This window comes from Lynx canadensis, chromosome C1 (assembly GCF_007474595.2).
Source record: "Lynx canadensis isolate LIC74 chromosome C1, mLynCan4.pri.v2, whole genome shotgun sequence".
Lineage (NCBI taxonomy): Eukaryota > Metazoa > Chordata > Mammalia > Carnivora > Felidae > Lynx > Lynx canadensis.
The window spans coordinates 217932510-217956579 of NC_044310.1; the positions used below are offsets into that span (position 1 = coordinate 217932510).

The 24070-nt window shown below is 51.1% G+C and overlaps 1 protein-coding gene across 31 annotated transcripts in view; it reads left to right on the forward strand.

Moving 5' to 3' along the window:
* LRRFIP1 (LRR binding FLII interacting protein 1) overlaps positions 1–24070 on the forward strand; it is an 84260-nt gene that overhangs the window by 10179 nt on the left and 50011 nt on the right. For 12 of the 31 annotated variants that reach the window (XR_004344056.1, XM_032594558.1, XM_030324066.1 and 9 more), the window contains exons 2-7: positions 5272–5358; positions 12754–12771; positions 16112–16159; positions 17678–17722; positions 18256–18336; positions 21115–21153. Coding sequence is in view for 30 of the 31 variants with exons in the window: in XM_032594558.1 (XP_032450449.1) it covers positions 5272–5358; positions 12754–12771; positions 16112–16159; positions 17678–17722; positions 18256–18336; positions 21115–21153 (318 nt within the window). In the remaining variant the exon portion in view is untranslated. The remainder of the gene's footprint in view (positions 1–5271; positions 5359–12753; positions 12772–16111; positions 16160–17677; positions 17723–18255; positions 18337–21114; positions 21154–24070) is intronic. The other 19 variants (XM_032594556.1, XM_030324065.2, XM_030324068.1 and 16 more) reach the window with 5 other exon arrangements.

Consider the following 24070-nt stretch of genomic DNA (forward strand, 5'->3'; position numbering starts at 1 on the left):
GGGGCCCCTGGGGGTGAGGGCACTTGCATTCCGGCCAGGAGCCTGGATCTCATCCCCGTGCCTGGCTGGATCAGCTCTCCCCTGCCCTGCCCCCGACCCTGCAGGGGCCTCGGGAGCAGAGGGGGAGCCTGGCTGGGGGAGCGACAGGGGTTTCCAGCAACAGAACCAGGGCCACCTTCCAGCAGCAGTGAGCAGGGTTTGGGTTTGGGGGCTCCTTCATTACCTTCCTTCCTCTCTCCCTCTGCCTGCCTCCCCCCTTTCTTCCTTCCTTTAAAACGTTTGCTATTTATTCTGAAAGCTGTCAAACACAGAAGGGATGACAGAAAGCAGAGGTCCTTCTCACACTTGAGCAAGTGCCTGCGACCCCCCCCCCCCCCCCCCCACCAGGGACATGCTGATTCTCCCCCAAGAGCGTCTGGGTGGGGTGATTCTGCATCTCTAACTGTTCCCAGGTGTGCTGAGGGGTGGGGGGCATGCTGTGACAGCTAGGTCCCACCAGCCAGCCCCAGCACTTGTCAGCTCACAGCCATTTAGACCCCACCCACTCCCCCCCCAGCTCCTCTCGTTATTAGAAGGCAAGGCCTAGGGAGAGCTTATCATTTCTTCTTAAACGCTTTAGTTTGTTTCGCAACAAAGACACAGTGGGGTGCAAGAGGAGGCTTGGGGCCCAGAGCTCCGCCTTTTCTGGAGCCCTCACCCCCCCACCCCCCGGGGGGCGGGAGCTGAGGGCTTGGTACCCTTTTCCTGTTGCCTCCTGTAGGAAGGGAAGAGGGCAGGCCAGGACCCAGGAGGAAGGGCCTGCTGCTGCCCTAGCGGGTCCCAGAAGGAGCTTGGTCCCAGGCCAATCGGTGGAGCAACCGAAGAGCTCCCCGGGAGCTGAGGGTGATCGAACAGACCCCTCGCCCCTCGCTGGGCAGTGTGTGAACTCCCGTTTTCCAAGCTTGCTGTTTTGAAGCGCTGTGCGGTTTGTACCTCTCCACCTTGCCACTCCTTCCCCCGTCACCATACCCCCACCCCGGGCCTGGCTTTCTCCTCCGGAGACTGGGGACCCACCCTGCAGCCTGAAGGCCCTGCTCTGGCTGTGTCTGAAGGTGTTACCAGGTTGGGTGGCCCTGGCTGGCGATCACCAGTAGCCGCAGTCCCCACAAGTGGAGAGCAGAAGTGAAAGTAAGTGTTTGGAAACTCTCATGCAGTCAGACGTGGCTGTGAATTTGTATTTCACAAAAGCGTGGGTGGTGATGGGTTTGTCCTGAACCACAGAAGCATTGGCCTGAGGCCCACGGAGCCCTAGACCCGTTGCCTGGAGGGGGGCAGGTGGGAGGCAGCACTGGGCCTCACAGGAGAGGTTGGAGGGGAATGAATTCTCGTTTCCTTATCATTGTGGCGGACCATAGCTGTCTTGTGTTTTGTGTTCATTTAATGACTTGATCATATCACATATTTTCTCTGGAGACTTTGCACTGATCGTTTGAGTGATCATGGTCTCTTGGGCTGTGGGTCAGGCTCTTGCGTGTTCTTGGAAATGTCAGCGTTTTTAGGATGAATCATGTCAAAACCCTACGATTTTTCGTTCAGGCATCTCAGGCCAGGGTCAGGGTTGTGATGTTGATTGCAGTTCTGTGCTCACAAAGTTGGCTGGGCCGAGGTTTTGGACTACTTTAAATGTTGGCCCGTATGTCTGTGGGTTTTTAATTAGCCGATTCCCAGAAGCAAGCATGGGTGTGACCACTTCCTGTGCCACGGACGTCTTGCTTCCCACGTACGAGTCCCACGAGGATCCTGGGAGATGGAGCTGTGCCCACGGCGGCCATTGCCAGGACACGAGATTGTACCGAATTACGTATTTACCTCCTTTCTAAATCCTAAACCGAGGTAGACTGAAGGGCGCCTGGGTGGCTCAGTCGGTTGAGTGTCCGACTCCTGATTTTGGCTCAGGTCGTGAGCTCATGGTCGTGAGATCAAACCCCGCATCGGGCTCTGCCCTGAGTGTGGAGGCTGCTTGGAATTCTCTCTCTCCCTCTCTCTGCCCCTTCCCTGCTTGCTCTCTCTTTCTCTCTCTCTCAAAACAAATAAAAAGTTAAAAAAAAAAGAATACTATTTTTAAAATGTAGATTGACTACAGTCGCTGTGTCTTTGAGGTTGGCCAGGGCGTCCTCAAGAGGAATTTACTGCATAACTTGGTTCATTCAAATGCGTCCCTGTCATCCCAAGCCCAGGTCCCTCGAGTTGGGGGCTGGTGGCTTTCAGTGCCATTATCCTCACGGCTGGGACGGACTTCCTGGGCTGGACATGAGGGCCCCCACGGGTGGGTGGGTCATGACAGGAGCCTTTTCCTGGGTGGGGGGAGGCCCCCAGGACTAGCCGCTGTGGTCTGACGGGATATTGTACTGGAGGCCTGTCCATCTGGCAGGGCGGCCACTCCAGGCCTCGGGTCTGTCCACGTAGGGTGGGCTCTTCAGGGATCTTCGGCCCGGTCCCAAGCAGAGCAGGACCGAAGGTGGGCGGGATGGGGGTGCGCGACCCCTCGGGTCAGAGACACGAGCACCGTGAGAGTAGGAGTCATCTGAGACCCCACCTCCCCGTCCTCGTTATCTGTCGCCTCGTAGCAAATACTCACACACCTGAAATAGCACACGTGTCTCATCTCGGTGTCTCGGGTCAGAAGCCGCAAGCGGAGGACTCTTGATTGCAGCTCAGGTCCTGATCTCACAGTTCGTGAGCTCAGGCCCCACGTCGGCTCCGCACTGACAGTGTGTGGAGCCTGCTTCTGATTCTCTCTCTCCCTCTCCCTGGCCCTCCCGCGCCCACACTCGCTATCTCTAAAATACATCAACCTAAAAAAAAAAAAAAAAAAGAAGTCCGGGCACAGCTTACTGGGTCCCGCGCTCAGGGCCTCACAGGCTGCAGTCATTTCTGGAGCCTGAGGTCCCCTCGAGCTCACATGGCAGAATCTAGCTCCTTGGTGTTGCAAAACCAAGCTTCCCGTTTTCCTACCGGTTGTCAGCCGGCTGGGGGTCCCTCTCGGCTCTTAGAGCTCACCTGCAGGTCCTTGTCGTGTGACCCCTCCCGGGCCCTGTCACACATGCCAGCTTGAGAGTCCGTCTGACTTCCAGTCCCTCTTTTAAACTTTTTTTTTTTTTACCATTTTATTTATTTTTGGAAGAGAGAGAGAGAGCATGAGTGGGGAAGGGGCAGAGAGAGAGGGAGACACAGAATGTGAAGCAGGCTCCAGGCTCCAAGCTGTCAGCACAGAGCCCGACGCGGGGCTCGAACTCACGGACCGCGAGATCATGACCTGAGCCGAAGTCGGACACCCAACCGACTGAGCCCCCCAGGCACCCCCGCCCCAGTCCCTCTTTTAAAGGTCTCATCTGATTAGGTGAGGCCCACCCAGGATAATCTATCTTTTGATTAACTCTTGAGTCAGCTGATAAGGAACCTTAATTACTTTTGCATTTCTCTTTGCCATGTGATGTAACCCGGTCACAGGACGGGCGTCTGTCACTCTTGCAGTGCGGCTCACTCTCAAGGGGAGAGGATTATGTGGGAGTCTCAGGGACCCCCGAGGATTGGGCCTACCGTACTCCTCTCGGCCTGTGTGCCCCTGCAGCCCTCTTCCCTCTGTCCCCTTTCTTGCTTCTCACATTCCCACTCTGTCCCTCCCCTTCTCCCTCCCCCATGACCTCCCTTCTCTTTTCCCCGATCCCCTCCCCTGTTCCTCCCACCCGAGCTGAGGCCATAGCTGTCTGGTCTGTGCCGGCTTAGACAGGGAGCCAGCAGGCAGGGAGCCCACGCCTCCCCCCAGGAAGATGGGGAGGCAGGCTGCACTCAGTGTGAACCTCGCCCTCTTGCTGGCCCGGCCCTGGGCTACGGCATCACAGCATGGCTGGATATCTGTCAAGTGAACCCCCCACCCCTCCCCTTGAGCTTTGCCGGATCTTTTTATAGACCCCGAGCGCCCCTTCACTCGGTGTAATGTGGTTTACAGAATTGAAAATGGCCCCGAGGTATCAAAGTTCTGAGGCTGCTGCGATTTTTGACGCCCCTGACTTGAGGGACCTGGGCTGGGACTGATAAAGGAACCATGAGAATGAACCAAGTTAGAACAGATTCCTTATGAGGACACACACAACGGCCGACCTCTGACAGATCAGCGGTGGTCAGTTTTCAACTTAGATGAGCACTTGGACAGAAGATGCATTTGTAATTCAGTACAAGTGTGGCGGGGGGTGGGGGGGGGACACCGCCCCCCGACGTGAGCCTGGTCCTTTGAGAGAAGCTGGATAATGACCCTTGGGCCCCCTCCTGCTTGCTGGCCCCACACCACACCAGAAGTACTTGGCCGTCTGTCCTGGCCCTGCTTTAACGTCTGAAACTGTATGTACAGAACTGTCGGTGGAAGAATTACAAGTGTATCCCCCCCCCCCAAATTAAGTGGAAAGAAGGTGGGTTGTGTTTGGCCCCAAAAAGCCTGCATGGTGCACCTGCACCAGTTACCTGACTAGCCCTCCACTGTATCAGCTGACGTGGTGCATAAACGTGACATTTGTAAAATTGGGAAGCAGTGTCCAAGCGGCAAGTTCCATGGCGGTGGGCAGCCCATCAGCCAGAAACACTCTGCCACCATCTCGGTTCTCTCGATAAAAAAGATGGGCTTCCCGGCACTGCAGGCGGCCACGGGGAGCTGAGGCCAGCGGGGTGCCCTGAGAGCTGACCGGACGGGAGTTCTGGAAAGCAGCAGTCCGGAGTCCCAGCCCCTGGAGACCCGTCTGGCAGCCTCTCCAGGCCTCCGCTTCCTGCTCTGTAAAGGGAGGGGTTGAGCCGGTGGCCTGTGGCCATGCCCAGCTCTAATGTTTGCTTCCTGCAATGGTGTGTCAGAGCTCCAGAGGAAGGCACACTGCCCAGCCCTGGCGCTTTCGCGCTGTGCGACCTTGGTTAAGTTACCCTCTCTGTGCCAGTTTCCTCATCTGCAAACCGGAGATGGTAACAGTATCTACCTAACGGCACTGTTGCAAGGAGCATACGGCATGACACAAAAAGCCCTTAGAACAGCATCCACTCGGCGTTTAGCAAGGGCTCCGTAAATGGTAGGCATCCTTGTTACTGTAACTTTTGCTGCTGTCCCTCCCGATGACCCTTAACTCTTGTCAGTTTGCAGTGTGTTCCTGTATGTTTATTAAGCCCTGAACAAAGTCTCTTGCAACATCCTCGTCGTTAACGGTGGGAAGGAGGCGCTGGTCTGTCTGCTGATAAAACTCGTGTCTGTTTCAGGCGGAGGCGAGGCTGGCCGCGAAGCGTGCGGCCCGCGCGGAGGCCCGAGAGATCCGAATGAAGGAGCTGGAGCGACAGCAGAAGGAGGTAACGCGGCTCCATTATTTATTTTAGGGATAGTGTGCAAACACAGGCACCTGTCCCGTTGACAGTGCCCGCGATTGGAATGCACTGTGCCTGTGACTTTGTTCAAGGTCAGGCCAGGGAGCGCGCATAGCACGGATACCAGACGTGCCTGTCCCAGGCCTCGATGTGCTGGATCCCGAGACGGCCCCCCCCGCACGGCCACTTGCCTGCAGACGTCTCCCAGCCCAGGCTTCCGGCTGAAAGGGGCCGAGAGTCGCTGGCTCTGAACTTCGAGGTCCAGCCGTCGAACTAGAATCTCGAGCCTCTGAATTAAAATGTGAAGGAACGGGTTATTGTTTTTTTAAACTAATCAAACTGTTTGTTGAAAAATACTTCCCCTGTGGTTTTTACGTGTTTTAATAGGTTTCGTGATGACTGAGGCCCACGGGGGGGGGAAATCACCGGGGAAGTGGACGGTAACGTCCCACCCCGGGAGCGTGGACAGTAATGTGTTTACACACCTGTTAATGCCGTTTGCCACTTATTTTCATAACCTTGGGCTGGAGCCTGAGCCGTGTGGGCAGGATGAGGACTCTTGAACTCAGAGCAGAGAGCTTTCCCCTGAGCTTGAGGTCAACACGGAAGAAGCAACTCCCCGTCCACCTGACCTGTGTCCTCTACGGGTCACACCCTGCGGGGACATCCACACCGGGCACCGCTTGAGGGCTTTGAGTGTATCGTGTCGCGGGGAGGTGGCCGGGCGCTTTGCCCGGGGCTGGTTGCACACAGCCAGCATTTCGAAGTTGAGCGAGTGTTTTAAAGCCTGTGAGATTTCAGATAAAAACCTGGATTTCCAGTTTCTCCAAAAATCACCGCAGATTCCGCCACACAGCCTCGAGTTCCCTGTAGGGTGAGACCCGGCCACCAGCCCCGGGTGTCCTTTGTCATTTCCCTGCCTGCAGAGTGTGCAGTCCACGCTGTGGAGCTACAGAAGCAGGGAAGGGGCACAGCCACGTTTGGATTTGGGGAAGAAATCTCTTCCGTGGGGTTTGAAGGTGACTAGACCAAGCCAGAATGTTACTTAGGAGAATCCGACCACAGGCCGGATGTCCCTGCAGTGATGGGGACAGGCGGGAATGTGGATCCCCACCCCCCCCCCCCCCCCCGGGGAAGGCCACACCACACCAGCAGTTCCTGGGAGTGACCCAAGCAGATGAGGGTCAGTCACACTTCTGCGGTAGCTTAGCCCTTGTCCTGTGTTTACGCCGTGAATGAAGACGGGACAAATATTTGAAAGTAAATCACCACGTTCTCTCTCCTCGTTAGAAATACACACACAGTTGTGGGCCTGCCTCTAGAATTGACTTTGTTTTTTTGTCCTTTTTTTCTCTTAATTTATGCAGAGCACGGGTTTGGCCCCTTCTCAGTGCCTTCCCCCAAGAATCACATGTGTCATTTTCAAACTGGATATAGGCGCTCTTGAATTTTCATGTTAATTATCCGGCCTCGACTGTTGAGCTGATGGCTAACATGAAGCCCCCTCCCCTCCCGTTGTGTCAGGGGCGAGCTTCGGCTCCGACCGGGATGGGGACCTGACTGATCCCCGCCTGTGAACCCCAGGGTACCGGTCACACCAGGAGTGACTATTGGAAGTCATTCAAAGAAGCATTTTCAGGAACATCTCTGGAGAGAAGCGTTTGAACGAGAGGTAGAGATGAAGTATAGGTGTTGCTGGTAGACTTTGTCACATACCTGAGACAGTGTCACCTGTGCTGTAGGACAGTGTCACCTGTGCTGTAGGACCCACCCAGACGCCAGGCACCTTCTGTGCACTCAGATGCCGGGATCAGTTGTAACCAGAGGCCGCCTAATGGAAACGTTCTCTTAGAGTGCACTGGTTTTTAAAAATTAGGTATTTTTCCTTTTTCAAATGCTTTTCTCTTAAAGTGTTTTTTTAACGTTTATTCACTTTTGAGAGACAGAGCAAGCGGGGGAGGGGCAGACAGAGAGAGGAGACACAGAATCCGAGGCAGGCTCCAGGCTCTGAGCCATCAGCCCAGAGCCCGACGCGGGGCTCGAACTCACGGACCGCGAGATCATGACCTGAGCCGAAGTCGGACGCTCAACCGACTGAGCCCCCCAGGCGCCCCCTCCAATGCTTTTTTCAAATTGCTGGGTATCAGTTGCTCTTTAGAATGTTTCTGTTCGTTCAGTGGATATTTGCAAGCCCACTGTGTGCAGGATGCTGTTGCCCCCGACCTGGCTTCAGAAAGGAATGGGGCAGTGGGGGCAGTAAGGTGTTAGTGCCAAGGGCCACCAGCATGGCCAGGAGCTGCGCCAGCGCCTGGGGCGACGGCTGCCCCGCTGCCCAGGGCCAACGGCCCTGACCTCTCGCCCTCTCGCCTTCTCGGGGCTCATTTGGTTTTAATCAGCTCCCCTGGTTCTCCCGCGGCCCCCAGTCATTGTGTTAAGGTCATAAAAGACCTGTAAGAACAACTTTCCTTTCACCTCCGCCCGGTTTGGCCACAGTTGGTGGCACCTTGTTGCTATCAGTGTTTCGGGTGGCCCGTGGTGCCTCTGAGCCCCGTTGCTGGAGCGGACGCAGCGGGCTGGGGAAGGAGACGGCGGTGACGCCTGGGTTTCCAGGAGGGCGTCAGTGATCATTTTGTCACTGTCCTCGAGGGTAGGAGAAGATTAGCGTTCGCTAAGAATAAGATGGGAGATTTCTACAGAGCCAAGGCGAGAAGGAATCATGCAGTGTGTACCTTCCCATCTGCCTTCCAGATTCCACGTGTAGGTAAAGTGTGTCCTCTCCCGAATTGATTTAAATACAAGCCTGCTAACATATGTGGCCTGGCAGAAGTTCTTGATTTGGCAAATGAAAGTTAAAAACAGTTGAGGCCCGAAAGCCCCTCTCTGAGTGGCCTCCTTAGAAGCCTCCCTCAGGCTGGGGGTGGCCCTCACAGCAGCCGTGCGAGGCCAAGGCCCCCACGGTGCACACGGACACGGGAGCCCGGTCCTGGCCGCAGGGCGTTGGAAGCCGGGCCTGTGCGCGGGCACTGCCCGGCTCCTGTGCGGCACGGGCCGTCCCCAGCGTTCAGTGCCCACTGAGGAGCTCGGCTTTGCAAAGGAAGCCTGGTTAAAACCGGGGATCTGATCACAAAGGCCACAGTCGGCCTCGTGGGTCTTACGCACAGGTATCGTTCCATTAGTACCCGCGTTGGAGTTTTGAAATTCTCCATTTTAACAAGATGTGACAGCTTTGTAATGATTCAGGTCCAATGGAACGTCTCACCGGGAAGCAGGTGGTCGTTTGGGTCCTGTCGGTATCCACACAGTCGCACAGCAGAGGCACGTTCAGGCCTGGGAGCGGCTTCCCCCGAGCGTGGGTTTGAGTTGTGAGAAGACCAGCGGGAAAGCTTGGCTTTACTTGTGAGAAAGTGCCTCAGGTGGACACTAGCTTCTTTTTTTTTTTTTTTAATTTTTTTTTTTTTCAACGTTTATTTATTTTTGGGACAGAGAGAGACAGAGCATGAACGGGCGAGGGGCAGAGAGAGAGGGAGACACAGAATCAGAAACAGGCTCCAGGCTCTGAGCCATCAGCCCAGAGCCCGACGCGGGGCTCGAACTCACAGACCGCGAGATCGTGACCTGGCTGAAGTCGGACGCTTAACCGACTGCGCCACCCAGGCGCCCCTGGACACTAGCTTCTTAATTTCCCTTCCCAGCGTGACTTCACCCTCCTCTCAGTGTGACCTCACCCTCCTCCCCGGGTGACCTCACCCTCCTCCCCGTGTGACCTCACCCTCCTCCCTGTGTGATCTCACCCTCCTCCCCGTGTGACCCCTCCTCCCGTGTGACCTCACCCTCCTCCCCGGGTGACCTCACCCTCCTCCCCATGTGACCTCACCCTCCTCCCCGGGTGACCTCACCCTCCTCCCCGGGTGACCTCACCCTCCTCTCCGTGTGACCTCACCCTCCTCCCCGGGTGACCTCACCCTCCTCCCGGTGTGACCTCACCCTCCTCCCCGTGTGATCTCACCCTCCTCTCAGTGTGACCTCACCCTCCTCCCCGTGTGATCTCACCCTCCTCCCCGTGTGATCTCACCTCTTCCCCGTGTGATCTCACCCTTCTCCCCGTGTGACCTCACCCTCCTCCCCGTGTGACCTCACCCTCCTCCCCGTGTGACCTCACCCTCCTCCCCGTGTGATCTCACCCTCCTCCCCGTGTGGCTTCACCCTCCTCCCCGTGTGGCCTCACCCTCCTCCCCGTGTGGCCTCACCCTCCTCCCCGTGTGATCTCACCCTCCTCCCCGTGTGACCCCTCTCCCCGTGTGACCTCACCCTCCTCTCCGTGTGATCTTACCCTCCTCCCTATGTGACTTCACCCTCCTCCCGTGTGACTTCACCCTCCTCCCTGTGTGATCTCACCTTCCTCCCCCTGTGATCTTACCCTCCTCCCTATATGGTCTCACAGACATCACTTGCCTGTGCTCATCTTCCTTTCTATGTGTTCTTACCCTCCTCCCTGTGTGATCTCACTCTCCTCTCCGTGTGACCTCACCCTCCTCCCCGTGTGACCTCACCCTCCTCCCCGTGTCATCTCACCCTCCTCCCTGTGTAATCTCACCTCTTCCCTGTGTGATCTCACCCTTCTCCCTGTGTGACCTCACCCTCCTCCCCGTGTGACCTCACCCTCCTCCCCCTGTGACCTCACCCTCCTCCCCGTGTGATCCCACCCTCCTCCCCCTGTGACTTCACCCTCCTCCCTGTGTGGCCTCACCCTCCTCCCCGTGTGATCTCACAGACATCATTCACCTGTGCTCCCCCTCCTCCCTATGTGATCTCACAGACACAGTGATTGAGTGAAGGTACCTCAACAATTCCTTTTCTGCTGAACTCAGACTCTTATTTGGGATCAGTCACAGGCCTGATGACCAGCTCCCACGATGTGAATTATCCGTGTGTCAGGGAGGAAACGAGAAGCTAACCCTGGTCCACGCAGCCGGGGGGACACTGAATGAAGGAGGGGCATGTGGGGGTGGGCAGAACACAGAGACAGCCAGGTCAAGGAAGGGGTGAAGCGTGGAGGGAGGCCCCCTGGTCTGCCCTGTGGTTTATACTGATCTGGTTGGCTCAGCAGAAGCACTGACCCATCCAAGTGACAATTACGCGGGCAGAAACGTAAGGTATTTGAACTAGGAGAGCACTGGTGTTTAAAGTTTGCTTTCTCAAAAAGGGTAGTTGAAAGGTTTAAACTAAAATAGATGCGTATTTTCTTGCTAGTCAAAGAGAACTGGGGTAGGGCAGAAGGGACGAGCAGGGACATCCTGGGAGCCCCTGGTCCGGGGCAGTCCACACACACCTGGGTAGTGTCACAGTGTGTGAGGGGGTCTCCCCGAGTTTTATGTACAGGTGAGGAAAATGGACAGTTTCCCCCACAGCCGCGGTGGTTGAGCTAAGATTCATGTGTAGATCTGACCGCTGCAAAGCCGTGGTCCTCCGCGTGTGCTCTCTACCTCAAGATCAGGTTAACGATAAAAACAAGAACAAAGGGCAGTGTCCGTGGGATGAAAGTTGTCTGTGAGCTGGCTGGCACCACAGCAAAGGGGGAAGAGAAGACGTACACAATCTGGTCATTTCACAAGTAGAGGCAAACCTTGGAAGTCATTTTCTCGTCGGTGTGGACTTAGAAGCCCAGTATAATAAAAGGAATAGGCAACTTTGTTGGAGTTTTACAGACAACACAGAAGCAGTAGCTGTTCTGGATTTGAGCCAGATCCTGGGGCGGGGGACCGGACACGTGCGTGTGCATGCATGAGCGTTTGTGTGCACCTCCGGAGGGAGAGACGAGGCAAGCTAGCGGAGTCTGGGGATTTCGGAAGGTGTACAGACAGCACTTCCCTAGCCTGCCCTTTGCATATCACATCTCTGGGCCGGACTATTCTTAGACCGCGCTAACACAATTTGAGGTTATACAATCTGATAGCCCGGGGTACTGGCATTTTAAGTTGTTGGTTAAGTGGAAATGAATATGCTTTGGAAGGCCAGCGTTCCACTAGGAAGGTTGATATTTTGGTGTAAGAAATTGAGAAGCATGATCCCCGAGCCGTGTATCTCTACACAGGTGTTTCTGAGCTGGGCCAGAAAGGGTTTCCTTGAGAGGGAGCGCAGATCCACTGAAGGTGGACAGAGCCTGTGAGTCCCTGGAGGAGGAGGGGGAGGAGGAGAAGTGACCGTCCCTGGGGGCCAGGAGAGCGGGAAGCTGGTGCCAGAGGTTGGGAGTTCCGGAGGCAGGCTGTGTTTGGAGCCACACGGGGGCCTCGGAGCTAGCTGGGATTTACCGGGACCACCCCACCGAGGCCAGCCCAGCCCCCCTCCGCCCCCCGCCCCATGGCAGAGCCCCTACGCTCACCCATCACAGTTCTTTGCCCTGCAGATGGTGAGAGTCTGTGGCCTCTGTTCACTGTGCTGGGGGCTGTTTAGAAGGATGCTGAGGTCCTTTCTAATGGATTCATCAGGGGAGAATAACATGTGGAGAGTCTTTGGGAACTCCTAGGGAACCTTTTATTTCACACAAGGACCCCCGCTAAGAGAAGACAGATGGTGAGACGTGCCCCCCCTGGTGTGATGTTCTCTTGCTAGTGACTTTCATGGAGAGTGCTGTGTTCCACGTGGTCGTAATGTTGTGTATGTTCATCCGTGCTCCCCCACGAACACCTAGAAACGCCTTGAGTAAAGCCTGACTTGGCCGATGTTTTGTTCTGTGAATGAATGAGTGAGCAAATGAGTGAATGAAGCAGATTATCTCCGCCTCACCTAGTGATTGGGACACCCTGAGGAGAAACACCTGGAGCAAATGAATATGTCCGTGCGTCATAATAGGCTTTTTAAAATGTGTATTTCAGTTCTCTTCTAGTGATCGCTCGGTTGAGCCGTAACTTTCCTGGCATTCTGTTTCTGTCTGCATGAATCAGGACAGGAAAGCGTCTTTCTTCCTATCTGTGAATTTGACCAGTTGACTTTATAATCTGGTTTCTTTGCTTTCTAGTTAAACTTTCATCGCAGTGCAAAGAAATTTCGAATTGAAGACGAAGTGCTCTTCCCCACTGATGGTGACGGGTTCTGCAGACTCGTGCATTGGAATGATAACCGGATTCTCGTAGGGATCCGTGTGTGCGCCCGGGCCTCACCATTGTACCTAAAACAGAATGTAAAGGAGTCAGGAAATTAAGAATTCTTTCAATGAGACTTCAAACATTTTTCAATTCGTATTTTACCAGTATTCAGCCCCCCCACCCCAGTATGACTTTTATTCACATTTCCAGGTACTTACAGAACCTTTCTTTCTGATGCTTCTCCTCTTGTAATTGGATTTCCTATTTCTTTTCCCGTTTCTTTTGCCCTTCTCTGTAGATCTATCAGGTTCAAAAGGTAGGCTCTTTCTTCTTTGTTTTCTAAATTGCACGTACTAGTTTTTTCCTTGCCAAGGGCCTGGTCACCTTTCAGAAATAATGCCCTTCATTGAAATAGAAGTTGTTACTGCTTCTTTTACTGCTTTGTTGATGAATCGGTTTGATCAAGATGCCAAAGTTGCTACTTATACCCCCTTAAAAAGCCACCATTAGACACACGTCTGTTCACAGAAGGCTTTCCTCGTCTCTGCTTTTCTCAAATTAGAAAATCACTTCTTTGAAAAAAAAAATTCTAAGGCAAAGTAAAATCACATTTCAGGATGTGGGAAACCTTTGAAATCAGCTGTTTAAGGAGACATTATCCTTCCATATAATTTTATTAGAAAAAAAATTAAATATCCATGCAGATTACCGTACACTAAAAGAGTATTAAATATTGATTTAAAAATCGGAGCAAAAAAGAAAATGATACAACAGGAAAATCCAAGAGCTTAAAATATGCCTGCCGTCCACCCCTAACATTCAGGATAGTAACGTGCCTCTCTGTTCCCTAGCCCTTCATAGAACCAGCTGAAGGTTAGAGATAAATACACTAGCAGGCCAGGTGCAGAGAGTACAGTAGGAAACAACCAGGTAAGGGGCTCCTGATGCAGCGATGATGATGGAGTGAGTGGGAATTCAGAGTGTGTATACTGGAGCCTTTCCTGTAAATGTACCTAGTTTGTTACTTACGACAACCATAATAGCTGCTTTTCATAAATGTATTTAGTCTATAGATGAAGAATGGTATCTTTTAGAGCAGCTAAGAAAATCAAAGTAAGATGACTGTTTCAGAGGTTAGAACAAGCCCTTTTAAACACAGTCCATTTAAAAAGTCCTCCCGTGGGGTCCTTTGCTATGATATCAGACTGCCTTTGTGTCCTGCTCCCCATCCCCACTCTGCATAACTATTACCTGGTGGGAAGAAAGCAGGTGAGTAATTGCAATGGATGTTGAAGCTAGGTCCAAACATACCTACAGAGTCTCCGTAGGAATTTAACAAGTAAAAGGCAAGGGGGAACCCTCACTGTAACAAATCGCCCTGAACTGAGGAAAGAGACTCCACCTGCTAATTTCCACTCTGGTTCATTCCTTTCTAGTTCTAGATCACTTTTATCTTCTCAGCAACACCAGGGACGGGGTGTTAGAACTTTGTCAGAATGTTAACTTGTACACAAAGTAAAACTAGAAAGGAGTTCAGGAAGTCCCCGCTCCAAAAGCGGATGTACATTTTTGTAATAAATATGTGCCAGGGAGGGAAAGCTTTCCTTATTACCATTTGAGAAGAGGAAAAGGAGGCAGTAAACATCTCTCAGCCCATCTGGCTGTTCTGTGCGACAGTTTCTCTTCTCCTGAATCAAAGCTATTTCTGAAAGTCAAGCCCCTTTTGTAAGTTTGGCTGTTGCTTCCTGCGCATGACTCACTGGCTAATCATAGTCGTTTACATTTGAAACATTGTACGCTTTCTGCACGCTGCTGTGCTGGCCTGCTCACTAACATCAGAACTGCTAGCTGGGGGCACCTGGCTCTTTCTGGGGGTGTTCTCCCTCCCTGAAGTGACATGGAAATGTAGCCACAGTCATAGAGCTACTTATATAGGCCACCATGATCATCGCAAAAGACAGCAGTAGATGGTGTGCCTTTGCTGATACAGGCACAGAACTGGCAGAAGAAAATAGGGAGACTGATAATACAAGCTTCTTTTTTTTTTTTTTTAATTTTTTTTTTTCAACGTTTATTTATTTTTGGGACAGAGAGAGACAGAGCATGAACGGGGGAGGGGCAGAGAGAGAGAGAGAGACACAGAATCGGAAACAGGCTCCAGGCTCTGAGCCATCAGCCCAGAGCCCGACGCGGGGCTCGAACTCACGGACCGCGAGATCGTGACCTGGCTGAAGTCGGACGCTTAACCGACTGCGCCACCCAGGCGCCCCTGATAATACAAGCTTCTTTTGGAATTTAGACAATTTTTGTGAACTGATGTAGGCTCCCCCCCCTTTTTTTTTTAAAAAAAATACATTTTTTCCATCTTGTAATTAAGCCAGGAGATGACGAGGTTTGGTGGCATCTCATTTCACGTGTGAGAAACACGGAATTTGGCAGTGAGAGTGGAGCGAGCGTTAACGCACAATAGCCTGACGCTGTTGCTCGGCTGGGAAACTGAGCTCGAAACATCAAAGTAAGGAAAGTGACTAACAGGAAGAGACCCGGCTCGCGTAGGTTTGATATTGCAGTTCTGCCCCGGGCGGAATGCTCGAGTCTGCTTCAACTCTCCCTCCAGCGTCTTCCTCTTCCAGTCCGCCGCTGTCTTGAGGAGGAAGGGCCAAGACTGTCGCAGAGCCATCTACTGAAAGTCTGGCCACCCCTCAAGATCCACTGGAACTAAGCCAAATTTAGCAGCGTGTTGCGGCGATTGGAAAACAATTTCAAAACTTGTCTTCTACTTTCAGCAATGGATTTTTTCTTCCTTTTTCTGATTATAAGGTTTTCACGTATGAAGAGGAAAACCACATGTTGTGTGGTATGGGGGTTTGGTCAGGTATTCCTCGCTTTTCCTGTTGGAATGGAGGGAAAACTGAGGAGAAAGGCAGAACCCCATTATCTGAGACTGTATGTGGGCTCCCACCGATCTTTGGAATTACTATATTTAATAATGGTAACAGCCATTCTGAGTCCGCTCTCCTAGTTTTAACTTGACCCGCTGTGGCTTAGCCAAGCAAGCTAAACCCTGCAGACATTGGCTAAAGAAAATGCCGAACATATAAGCTGCTCATGTAAATTTTTTTTTTTTTTTCCTGCACCAAGCCCTCTTAGCTAAGTCATCTTTGCATCGGTGACGTGCTATAAAGACATCCAAAGAACGTAAATTCTCCTGGGCCTAAATTTAGCGTGGACACCAGATAGCTGGCGGCCTAGGGGTCAGCACACATTCTCTCCCTCCTCCCCCACACCGAGGAAGCTTTTCTCATTCTGCTGTAGCAACAGCATGAGTTCTTTCGCTCCGCAGGCTTGAACAGCCTTCCCCAAGGGCTGCTGGGCTGAGTTTCAGTTCCCGGTCCAGAGTGCCTCGTCCTGGCCCTGTTGGCTTGCCTGGGAGGGGTGGGGTGAGGAGGGCGAGGGGTCTCTCTGCACAGGCTCACTGTGCAGATCGCTCGGGAGCGCTCCCCTGCGGAGCCGCGACCTTGGTCTCTGCTGCTTTGCCCCAGCATGTTACCCTCAGCGTGTGGCTTGGGCAGCGGTTTGGAAATGCATGTCAGAGCAGTTTCTTGTGTGGTTACCGTCTCACTTCTTGCCTAATTTTCTTTCCCTTCTGTCCATAGAAATATTATGGGCTGGACACAAAATGGGGTGACATCGAACAGTGGATGGTAGGCCTTGAATACAATTTTAAGAACTTTAAGTGGCTTATAATTTTATTCTTTTAAAAAAATTTTTTTTAATGTTTGTTTTTGACAGAGAGAGAGAGAGAGAGAGATCAAACATGAGTGGGGGAGGGGCAGAGAGAGAGGGAGACACAGAATCCGAAACAGGCTCCAGGCTCTGAGCTGTCCGCACAGAGCCTGATGCAGGCCTCGAACCCGCAAACCGTGAGCTCATGACCTGAGCCAAAGTCGGACGCTCAACCGACTGAGCCACCCAGGCGGCCCGGTTTATAATTTTATTCTTATTCAGTTTGATTATAGCAATAGATTCCTGCCCCGCCATAATTGAATCCTGAGACATTTTCTCCCCGGGACTTCTGGTCTGGCCTGATTGTTTACATCCCTGTGAAGCTGGGTCAGAAATGGTCCTGGCCGGGCATTTTTGTCTGGTCTGTTCAGTAGCCGCTGACTCTTGGAGTCAGCACGCTAGCTGTGGCTTGTGGGGGTCTCCGGGGCCACTGCCTCCTGTCGCCTTGGGCAGAGGACTCTCCTCCAGGCACACTCAGCAGGAGATGGTGCCTCAGGCATGACCCTCTAGAAGGGGGAGCATTCTCCTTGCCCCAGGAGAACGTGGACCCACTCCTTCTCTCATTAATTCATCCACCTCAATTCCCGCCCCTGCCTCTTGTCCTTGACACCTTACTGAATGGCCTCATGGACATCATCACATACTTTTAGCAATTAAGAGCCTGGCCAGTGGAAATGCCACAGTCATTGTCCCTTATGGATAAATAATGCAAAGAAATGTAAAATTATCTCCTCTCTTAGACACTTGTATAGAACGTGAAAGAGAAGAGTTCTTGAAATATAAAGAGTATATATGTCCTCTACCGAAAAAATTATTCACTTCAACCTTCATTATGTGTAAACCCCATCATTTTAGGCTTCTGTGGCATAGGCAGATGTATTTTTGTCAAATCTTAAGACCCAGTTAAAAGATGTATCATTGCTTTGTATACCATCGAGAAAGAAAAAAGTGCTGCTAATTATAATGTGGGCAACCTTGATTATAAGATATACCCCCAACTGCAGAGATGTGCAAACATGTGGAAAACTGTGCCTATCTCAGAATGCACAAAATACAGTAGATGGGGTGACACCCTTATTGGATCTTTTCCAGAAATGATTTATCTTCTGATTCCCAAAGGAAAGAGAATAACGTTCTGAATGTAGGGGGAAAAGTAGACTAGTTTTAATGGACCACATAGTAGAGGTTAGGGACAAACTAAGGCCCAACCTCTCTCCCAACACATGCTTTTAAAGCCAAAATGAAAGATGCAGATTACTTGTGTGCTTACATACCCCCGCCCAAAGAGAACATCCTTCCCCAGTGGTTTAATTGAAGCCTTTGATGACAGCAAAGAAAATATTTATGTGACATTTATATCAGAAATACCAGCGGACTAAGGCTTCTGCTCTGTCTGTACCTGACCTTTAATGCTGTTTCTTCCCTTGCTTTGGTAGGAAGACAGTGAGCGTTATTCACGTAGATCCAGAAGAAACACATCGGTTAGTACTGTGTTCATTTTGATTGAAGTCTAATTTGTAGTTGTAGTGGCTGAAATACATAAATTGCGTGCATGCGTGTGTGTATTTTAGTGATGCTTATAAAAGAAATTAACACTGATACTATTACCTAAACAAAGGCTTTTAGCCTGTTGACCTAACTTGGTGAAGGGAGCATTGGAAACTTCTGAATATTAATATGTTCGTGACAGTTTTAATGCTCTTTCTGCTATTGAATACCCATGAATAATTTTGAGAGTGACACGCACTGAGGCTACGTGTTTATAGGTTGCCAGCAAAGAAATGACATTAACGTAAAGCGGTATCATCCAGAAACAGCCCTCTGTAAACAGAGGCGCACAGACGGGGCCGTTTGGAGAAGACACAGGCTCAGGTGTGCTGAGATTTCCAGAGTCACCTACCTTGGGGCCCTGCTATGGTGTCGTGGGCCACGTCCCCTCTGAAAGCTGGACGTCGGCTTCTTTTATGCGTGTTATATTATGCTTCATGGCTGTTTTCATCCTTTCTTTCACTAGGCTTCCGACGAAGACGAGCGCATGTCAGTGGGTAGTCGTGGAAGTCTGAGGGTCAGTAACCAGGATGACTGGGTTTGCACGGTACAGTCTGTGTGGACATCCTTTGCCCCCTGTGTCCCCGCAGTCAGATTCCGCGTCCATTACCCCGCAGTCTTGTTACCAGTATCTGGGAAGCCGCTCGTTTGAAGTCTCATCACTGGTGGCATGTTTCCTTGTGGTGCGGAAAGAGTATTGGTAAACGCGGGCACTTTTGTCGTGTCTTTCGCCCGCGTGGGCAAATCGTAACGTTTTTATATCCCTCCGCATCACAACACTGCCACGCCCCGATTAAGTCCTCTCTGTGCGGCGCTGGTGCCCTGGAGGGATCCTGCTTGCCTCCACACTCCCCGCCAAATGTGCATCTCAGCTCAAGCACCTGTTAACTCAGTGCTGTTCTTGTGTAGCTCCTTGAAAACTACAGCAGGCGACCTGGTGGGAAATCAGAGCAGGTCAGAGCCCTGAGACCCGGGTCTGCTCACCCAAGTCCTTCCTTCGGTCAGCGGCGATGGAACGTCTTCGTCACTGACAGCTTGATGGCTGGCAGAGACGAATACGTGGTTTTCCGTAAACATTCCCAAAACCTTCATAATTAGACTGGAGAACATTGCGTGCTTTGGGAAGCAAAGCAGAGAAACTGCGTTTTGCTTAGTGCCTTAAGTCGGTAAATGACTGCGAGCATGTCCGTGTTACCACCACAGGGTTGCTGTCGCTGTCGCTGCTGGTAAGAAGGAGGCCTCAATGCAGCCGCTCCATTTCACTTGGGGACAGTATGGAGTAGAAAGCTTGTTTCCACCTTAACAATTAAATTATAGTATCACTCCTAGACTTCTTTTTTTTTTTTTTTTTTTTTGACGTTTATTTATTTTAAGAGAGAGAGAGCTCGAGAAGGGGAGGGACAGAGAGAGAGGGAGAGAGACAGAATCCCAAGCAGGGTCCATGCTGCCAGCATAGAGCCTGACGGGGCTCCGACTGACAAACCCGTGAGACCTTGTTCCGAGCTGAAATCAAGACTTGGATGGTCACGGACTGAGCCCACCCGGGCGCCCCACCAGCCCTAGACTTCCCGTGTGGCCGCTGAGCGTGCATTTCGTCGGCTGTTCACAACAGTCAGCTATAAAGATAACACACTGTTGGGGTGTCAGGCAAGTCACTGTCACTGCCCTGGCAGGTGCCAAGAACAGATCTGCATTGATTTTGCCAGAAAGTAACGGTTCAGATGTGAGGTCTGTTCTAGAGCTTCCGCACTCTGAAACTTTCCCCTCAGCCATACGGTCGTCACTTCCTCATAGACCTTCTCTCTGACAAGAGGCCAGAGGAAGTAACTTTTATGTAACCAAAACACCATAAATGCAAAACTCAGTTTGCAGAATCTGTGGAGGAGACACAGGAGTAAGCAGGCCCAGGAGAAGGGCGGCCCTTGAAACCGAGAGAAGATACTGTTTCCAGGAGGAAGCGAGGGGTCCAGTAAGCATGGGACCGAGGGCCTTAGCATCGTGGAGGACGTCGGTGACCTTGACAAGGAGACTTTTGGTGGAAATGGGGAGAGCAAAACCTGATTAATGCAGGCCCAAGAGAGAACAGCAGAGAAATCGGCCGCAGAATCCAAATCTATCACCGTATCGTTTTCAGATCTTTGATCCTCCACACTTAGTATTCGGGATTTGGGGTACACTTGCATTTTTCTGGGAAGAGAATTTGTCGCTTTCTTAACGTTCTTGGAAAGTCTCCTGACCCCAGGGAGTTTAAAACGATTGCAGTCTTAGTGAGTGTTAGGGTGTTTATAGCCTTCATTTCATTCTCAATGAGTTTAACCTACATAAGTTACGTTTCTCTGCTAGACGCCGTTCTTTGCCAAGATTTCAAGCATTTTTGGTTAAGGTGTCACATTTTAGAGAAGAGGCCCACAACCTGGACGTTGAATAAGAGAGGGGGAGAAAGTGGAAAATCAACCGTGGTTGGGATTTTCATGTTCAGCCGGGTGGTTTCCTACACCGCTCTTCCCCGTGATATGTCTGATCTCGTGAAATAACACTCTTTAAAAACCACAGACTTGAGCACTTGGATCCTGGAGATAAGAGGCAGACCTCGTAACTCTGACGGGTTCAGGACAAGCGCAGAGCAGCGAGGAGGTGACAGCATCCGTCCCCAGGTCCTCTGGGGCCTGGACGCTCTGACCGCCTTTGGTTGTTGGGCCAACTGTGCTGCTGGGAGAAAGCTCATCTCGCTCCCTGTCCGTACAGGGTCAGTTCATGCTGTGTTTATGTGTCTTAATATTCTGAAATCCTCCATTTGCAAAGTTCAGAGGTCAGGTCTCTTATTTCTTGACTTTCTTAAAATATAGGCCTTCTTCATTCATCACGGACAGCGACGTAAACCCCAAACAGGAAAATGTTATCTCCCTGGGGTCTGCATGGACCTTCTTCTCGGCAAACCTAGATTTTTGGACATCTTAAGACTTTCATTTTTCTTAGTTAAAAATTGAGAGTGATACAGGTGTTCCCCTTTTGTCTAATATAAATAGAGTAGGTCTTATATAAGAGGAGGGGGTCAGACTGCTCAGTCTGATCTCGTGAATTACAGCAACCCTTGCCATGGAAGTTTGGTTTAATGTTACTGCATTTTATGATGGCTTCATTCTGATGCTGTTCCTTTTGTAAATACACAAGATCCTGGAAGTCCTGAAAAAAAATGTAATTTTGTGAAGATTTCAAGATCGCCTGGCTTGTATTTTATGTTTTGTGATGTATGAGTTAACTTATTCTCACTGATCTTTGACAACTCTGTTTTCTGTTGTTTTCCTCTCCATCCGCACGCCGACAGCCACAGCCTGACCTGGATTATGGGGGTCCTTACGCCTGGGTGAGACGGTTGGATAGATGCTGGGGCGTGATCCTAATAGTACTTACTGTGTGATACGTAATAACCTATGGTGCTTCCACTAATCTCGTGGTTGTGTTTGTCCACAAAGCCAAGTATGTCTTTGTCCAGAAAGACACACTTGCTGTCCCCCAGACTCCCTCGGGGGACGACGGGCCAGAGGGCAGATGTCCCCACCAGAGTGAGCGCTCTGCGTCCAGAGCCCCCTGGGTGTGTCACTGGTCCTCAGGGTCGGCCCGTGCGTGAACACACTCACTCACCACGCGGTCTGTGAGCACCAGCTGTGTGCACCAGTCGGGGGGAGGGCACTTTGCTTTCAAGGAACTCCGATCAGATCAGGAATTCCCAAAGCCTCTGCATTGCTTTTCAAAGATTAAGTTCAAAGTCACTTTATCTAATGAAAATTCCGTCGTTTTCTGATCTGTCCGTTGAAACGAAATGTGCGATCTGGCCCTTTTGCCAAAAAGTGCTGTTCCAGTAACAAAAATGAAGGCTTTCGATTTAAATTCGGAGTTTCCCTTCCTACGTCCGTCTGTCTGCACCTCATGCTTTCTGAAAACCTGTAAATTTAAACGACAAATTAAAAAGGAGAGAAGTTTCATCTCGCCAGAAATTAGCAATAAAGTGATTTCCGTACTGAAGGGATTGTAGCAATTTAGACATGGCTGCATTTTTAGGACTTTTTCTAGAGCATTTTGGGCTTCATTCATTCTACCGCATTTCAAAGTTACTTAGCAAATCTCTGTTTTTAAAACGCGTTTTTGCCTCTAAGACGATAATTTAATAGTGCCATAGAGTTGCGTAGCACTGGTGAGCCCCGAGCCTCCTGCTGGGCTGCTGGTTATGGATCGGAGCCGTCGAGGGACAGGGACGGATCCGCCACGGAGCGTGGGAAGCCCAGGGGCACGTGATTAGATTCGGGAAGTGCTTTCACACAGCGTCCCACAGCACTTAACAGTGACCTCAGTCCTCACCAGTCCTCGTAGTTCTTCCATTCTCCACCATTCAGCACATCAGCAGCAGATTTCTAGATGTTTAGCCTTCTCATTCTAAACCCAAAGCAAATTGTTTGTCAGGGCCAGTCCCTGGGGGAACGAGTGGCTACGTGTGTTAGCAAGACACGGAAACACGTTTCCGATTTCATTTTTATTTTTCAGTTTTCATTCTGTTTTCAAACTCAGTTGAGTGCCTGAAAGACTGCACTTCAGGGTTTTGATTTTGCCTTCCTTCTTTTGCTTCCCATCTCCCATACCCTTGGACGTGATCTGTCTGTCGACTCACTGTAAAAGTAATCTAACACCATTAATCAGAAAAGACAGCCGTTGCCCTCCGCATGCTTGCACGTGAGGGGCGCTGCTTTGATAGCCCAGCACGGTGGCTGGTGGCATTGGGACTAATCACACGTTTCCCTTGGAATAATTGGCTGCGACGGGACGTTTATGCTTGGATCTTACACTCTTTTAGAAAACGCTGATTTGTGGATGTCTTCTGTGTTTTGTTCTCTCTGATAGCAGTGCTCGTGTGTGTTTGCTGTGTGTGAGATCCACCTGGGAAGCTTATCACAACACACTTCCCCAGCCCCCAGCTCTAGGTGCTCTGATGGCTGCCTAGGTCAGGGTGCCGTGGTCCTAAGATGCACACCAGGTAACCGTGATGCAGGTGGTCAGCACAGTAAGGGTGTTGAAAAATCGCCCCGTAGGGGTGCCTGGGTGGCTCAATCAGTTACACGTCCAACAGCTTTGGCTCAGGTCATGATCTAACGGTTCACGGGTTCAAGCCCTGCGTCAGGCTCTACGCTGCCACCTCGGAGCCTGGAGCCTGCTTCGAGTCTCTGTCTTCCTCCCGCTGCCCTTCCAACACTCACGCTTTGTCTCTCTTTTCTCTCTCAAAAAAAAGTAAACATTTAAAAAAAGTAAAATAGAAAAGAAAAGAAAAATCGCCCTGTAGAGCAAAGAAAGTTCAAACAGAGCCCCGACTTAAAATGAAGCTGGTATCCCGTCTATGGACTTTTTATTCCGATGCGTTAGGTTAATTTTCAACTCTCCTTAGCCTGTTCTGCTACATAAAAACAGCTCCACCATAAAAACTAGCCAAGAGGAAAAGGTTGGTGGTGTTCTTTAAGAAGTCGGAGTACTCTAAGGGCGCCTGGGTGGCTCAGTCAGTTAAGCATCTGATTCCCACTCAGGTCGTGATCTCACTGTTCTGAGTTCGAGCCCCGCGTCGGGCTCCGTGCTGACAGCTCAGTGCCAGGAGTCTGCTTTGGATTCTGTGTCTCCCTCTCTCTCTGCCCCTCCCCTGCTCACGCTCTGTCTCTCTTTCTCTCTCTCTCAAAAATAAAAGGAACATTAAAAAAAATTTTTTTTTAAAGAGGTCAAAGTACTTTTCACCATAGAGGTGTCCATGAGCTCTGTGGATTGGAGAATTTGTTCTAGGAATATACTCCCCACGGCAGAATTCCACTACAACAGAAAGGGTGGGTGTTCCACAGAGCTGTTGAAGGGGGAGTTTTTCCTGCACGGCCGTGGAAAGCTAGGACAGAAATGGTGACAATGAGGGGCGCATTTGCCCTCCCGCCCTTCACGGCCCTCTGCTCTGGGCTGCACACCGCGCTGGAAAATGAGAAGGCCAGAAGGAAGAACTCGCATGGGGAAGGATGTATTTCACAAGCAGCAGTGGAAAGCCAGAGGGTTCATATATGTAATATATTTTACTTTATTTGTTAGTAAAGGAAAAGGCATCAAACATTGATTGATGTTAGCCTTTCTTGTTACATTAATTTTTCCCAGGAATGAGTTTCTAAGCAGATAGGAAAGGTATCCAAGTCCTTGATACATGTTTCCATATCAGAAAATCCTGTCAGTGGGGAAAGGGATTAGATTAGATTAGATTGAGTAAAATT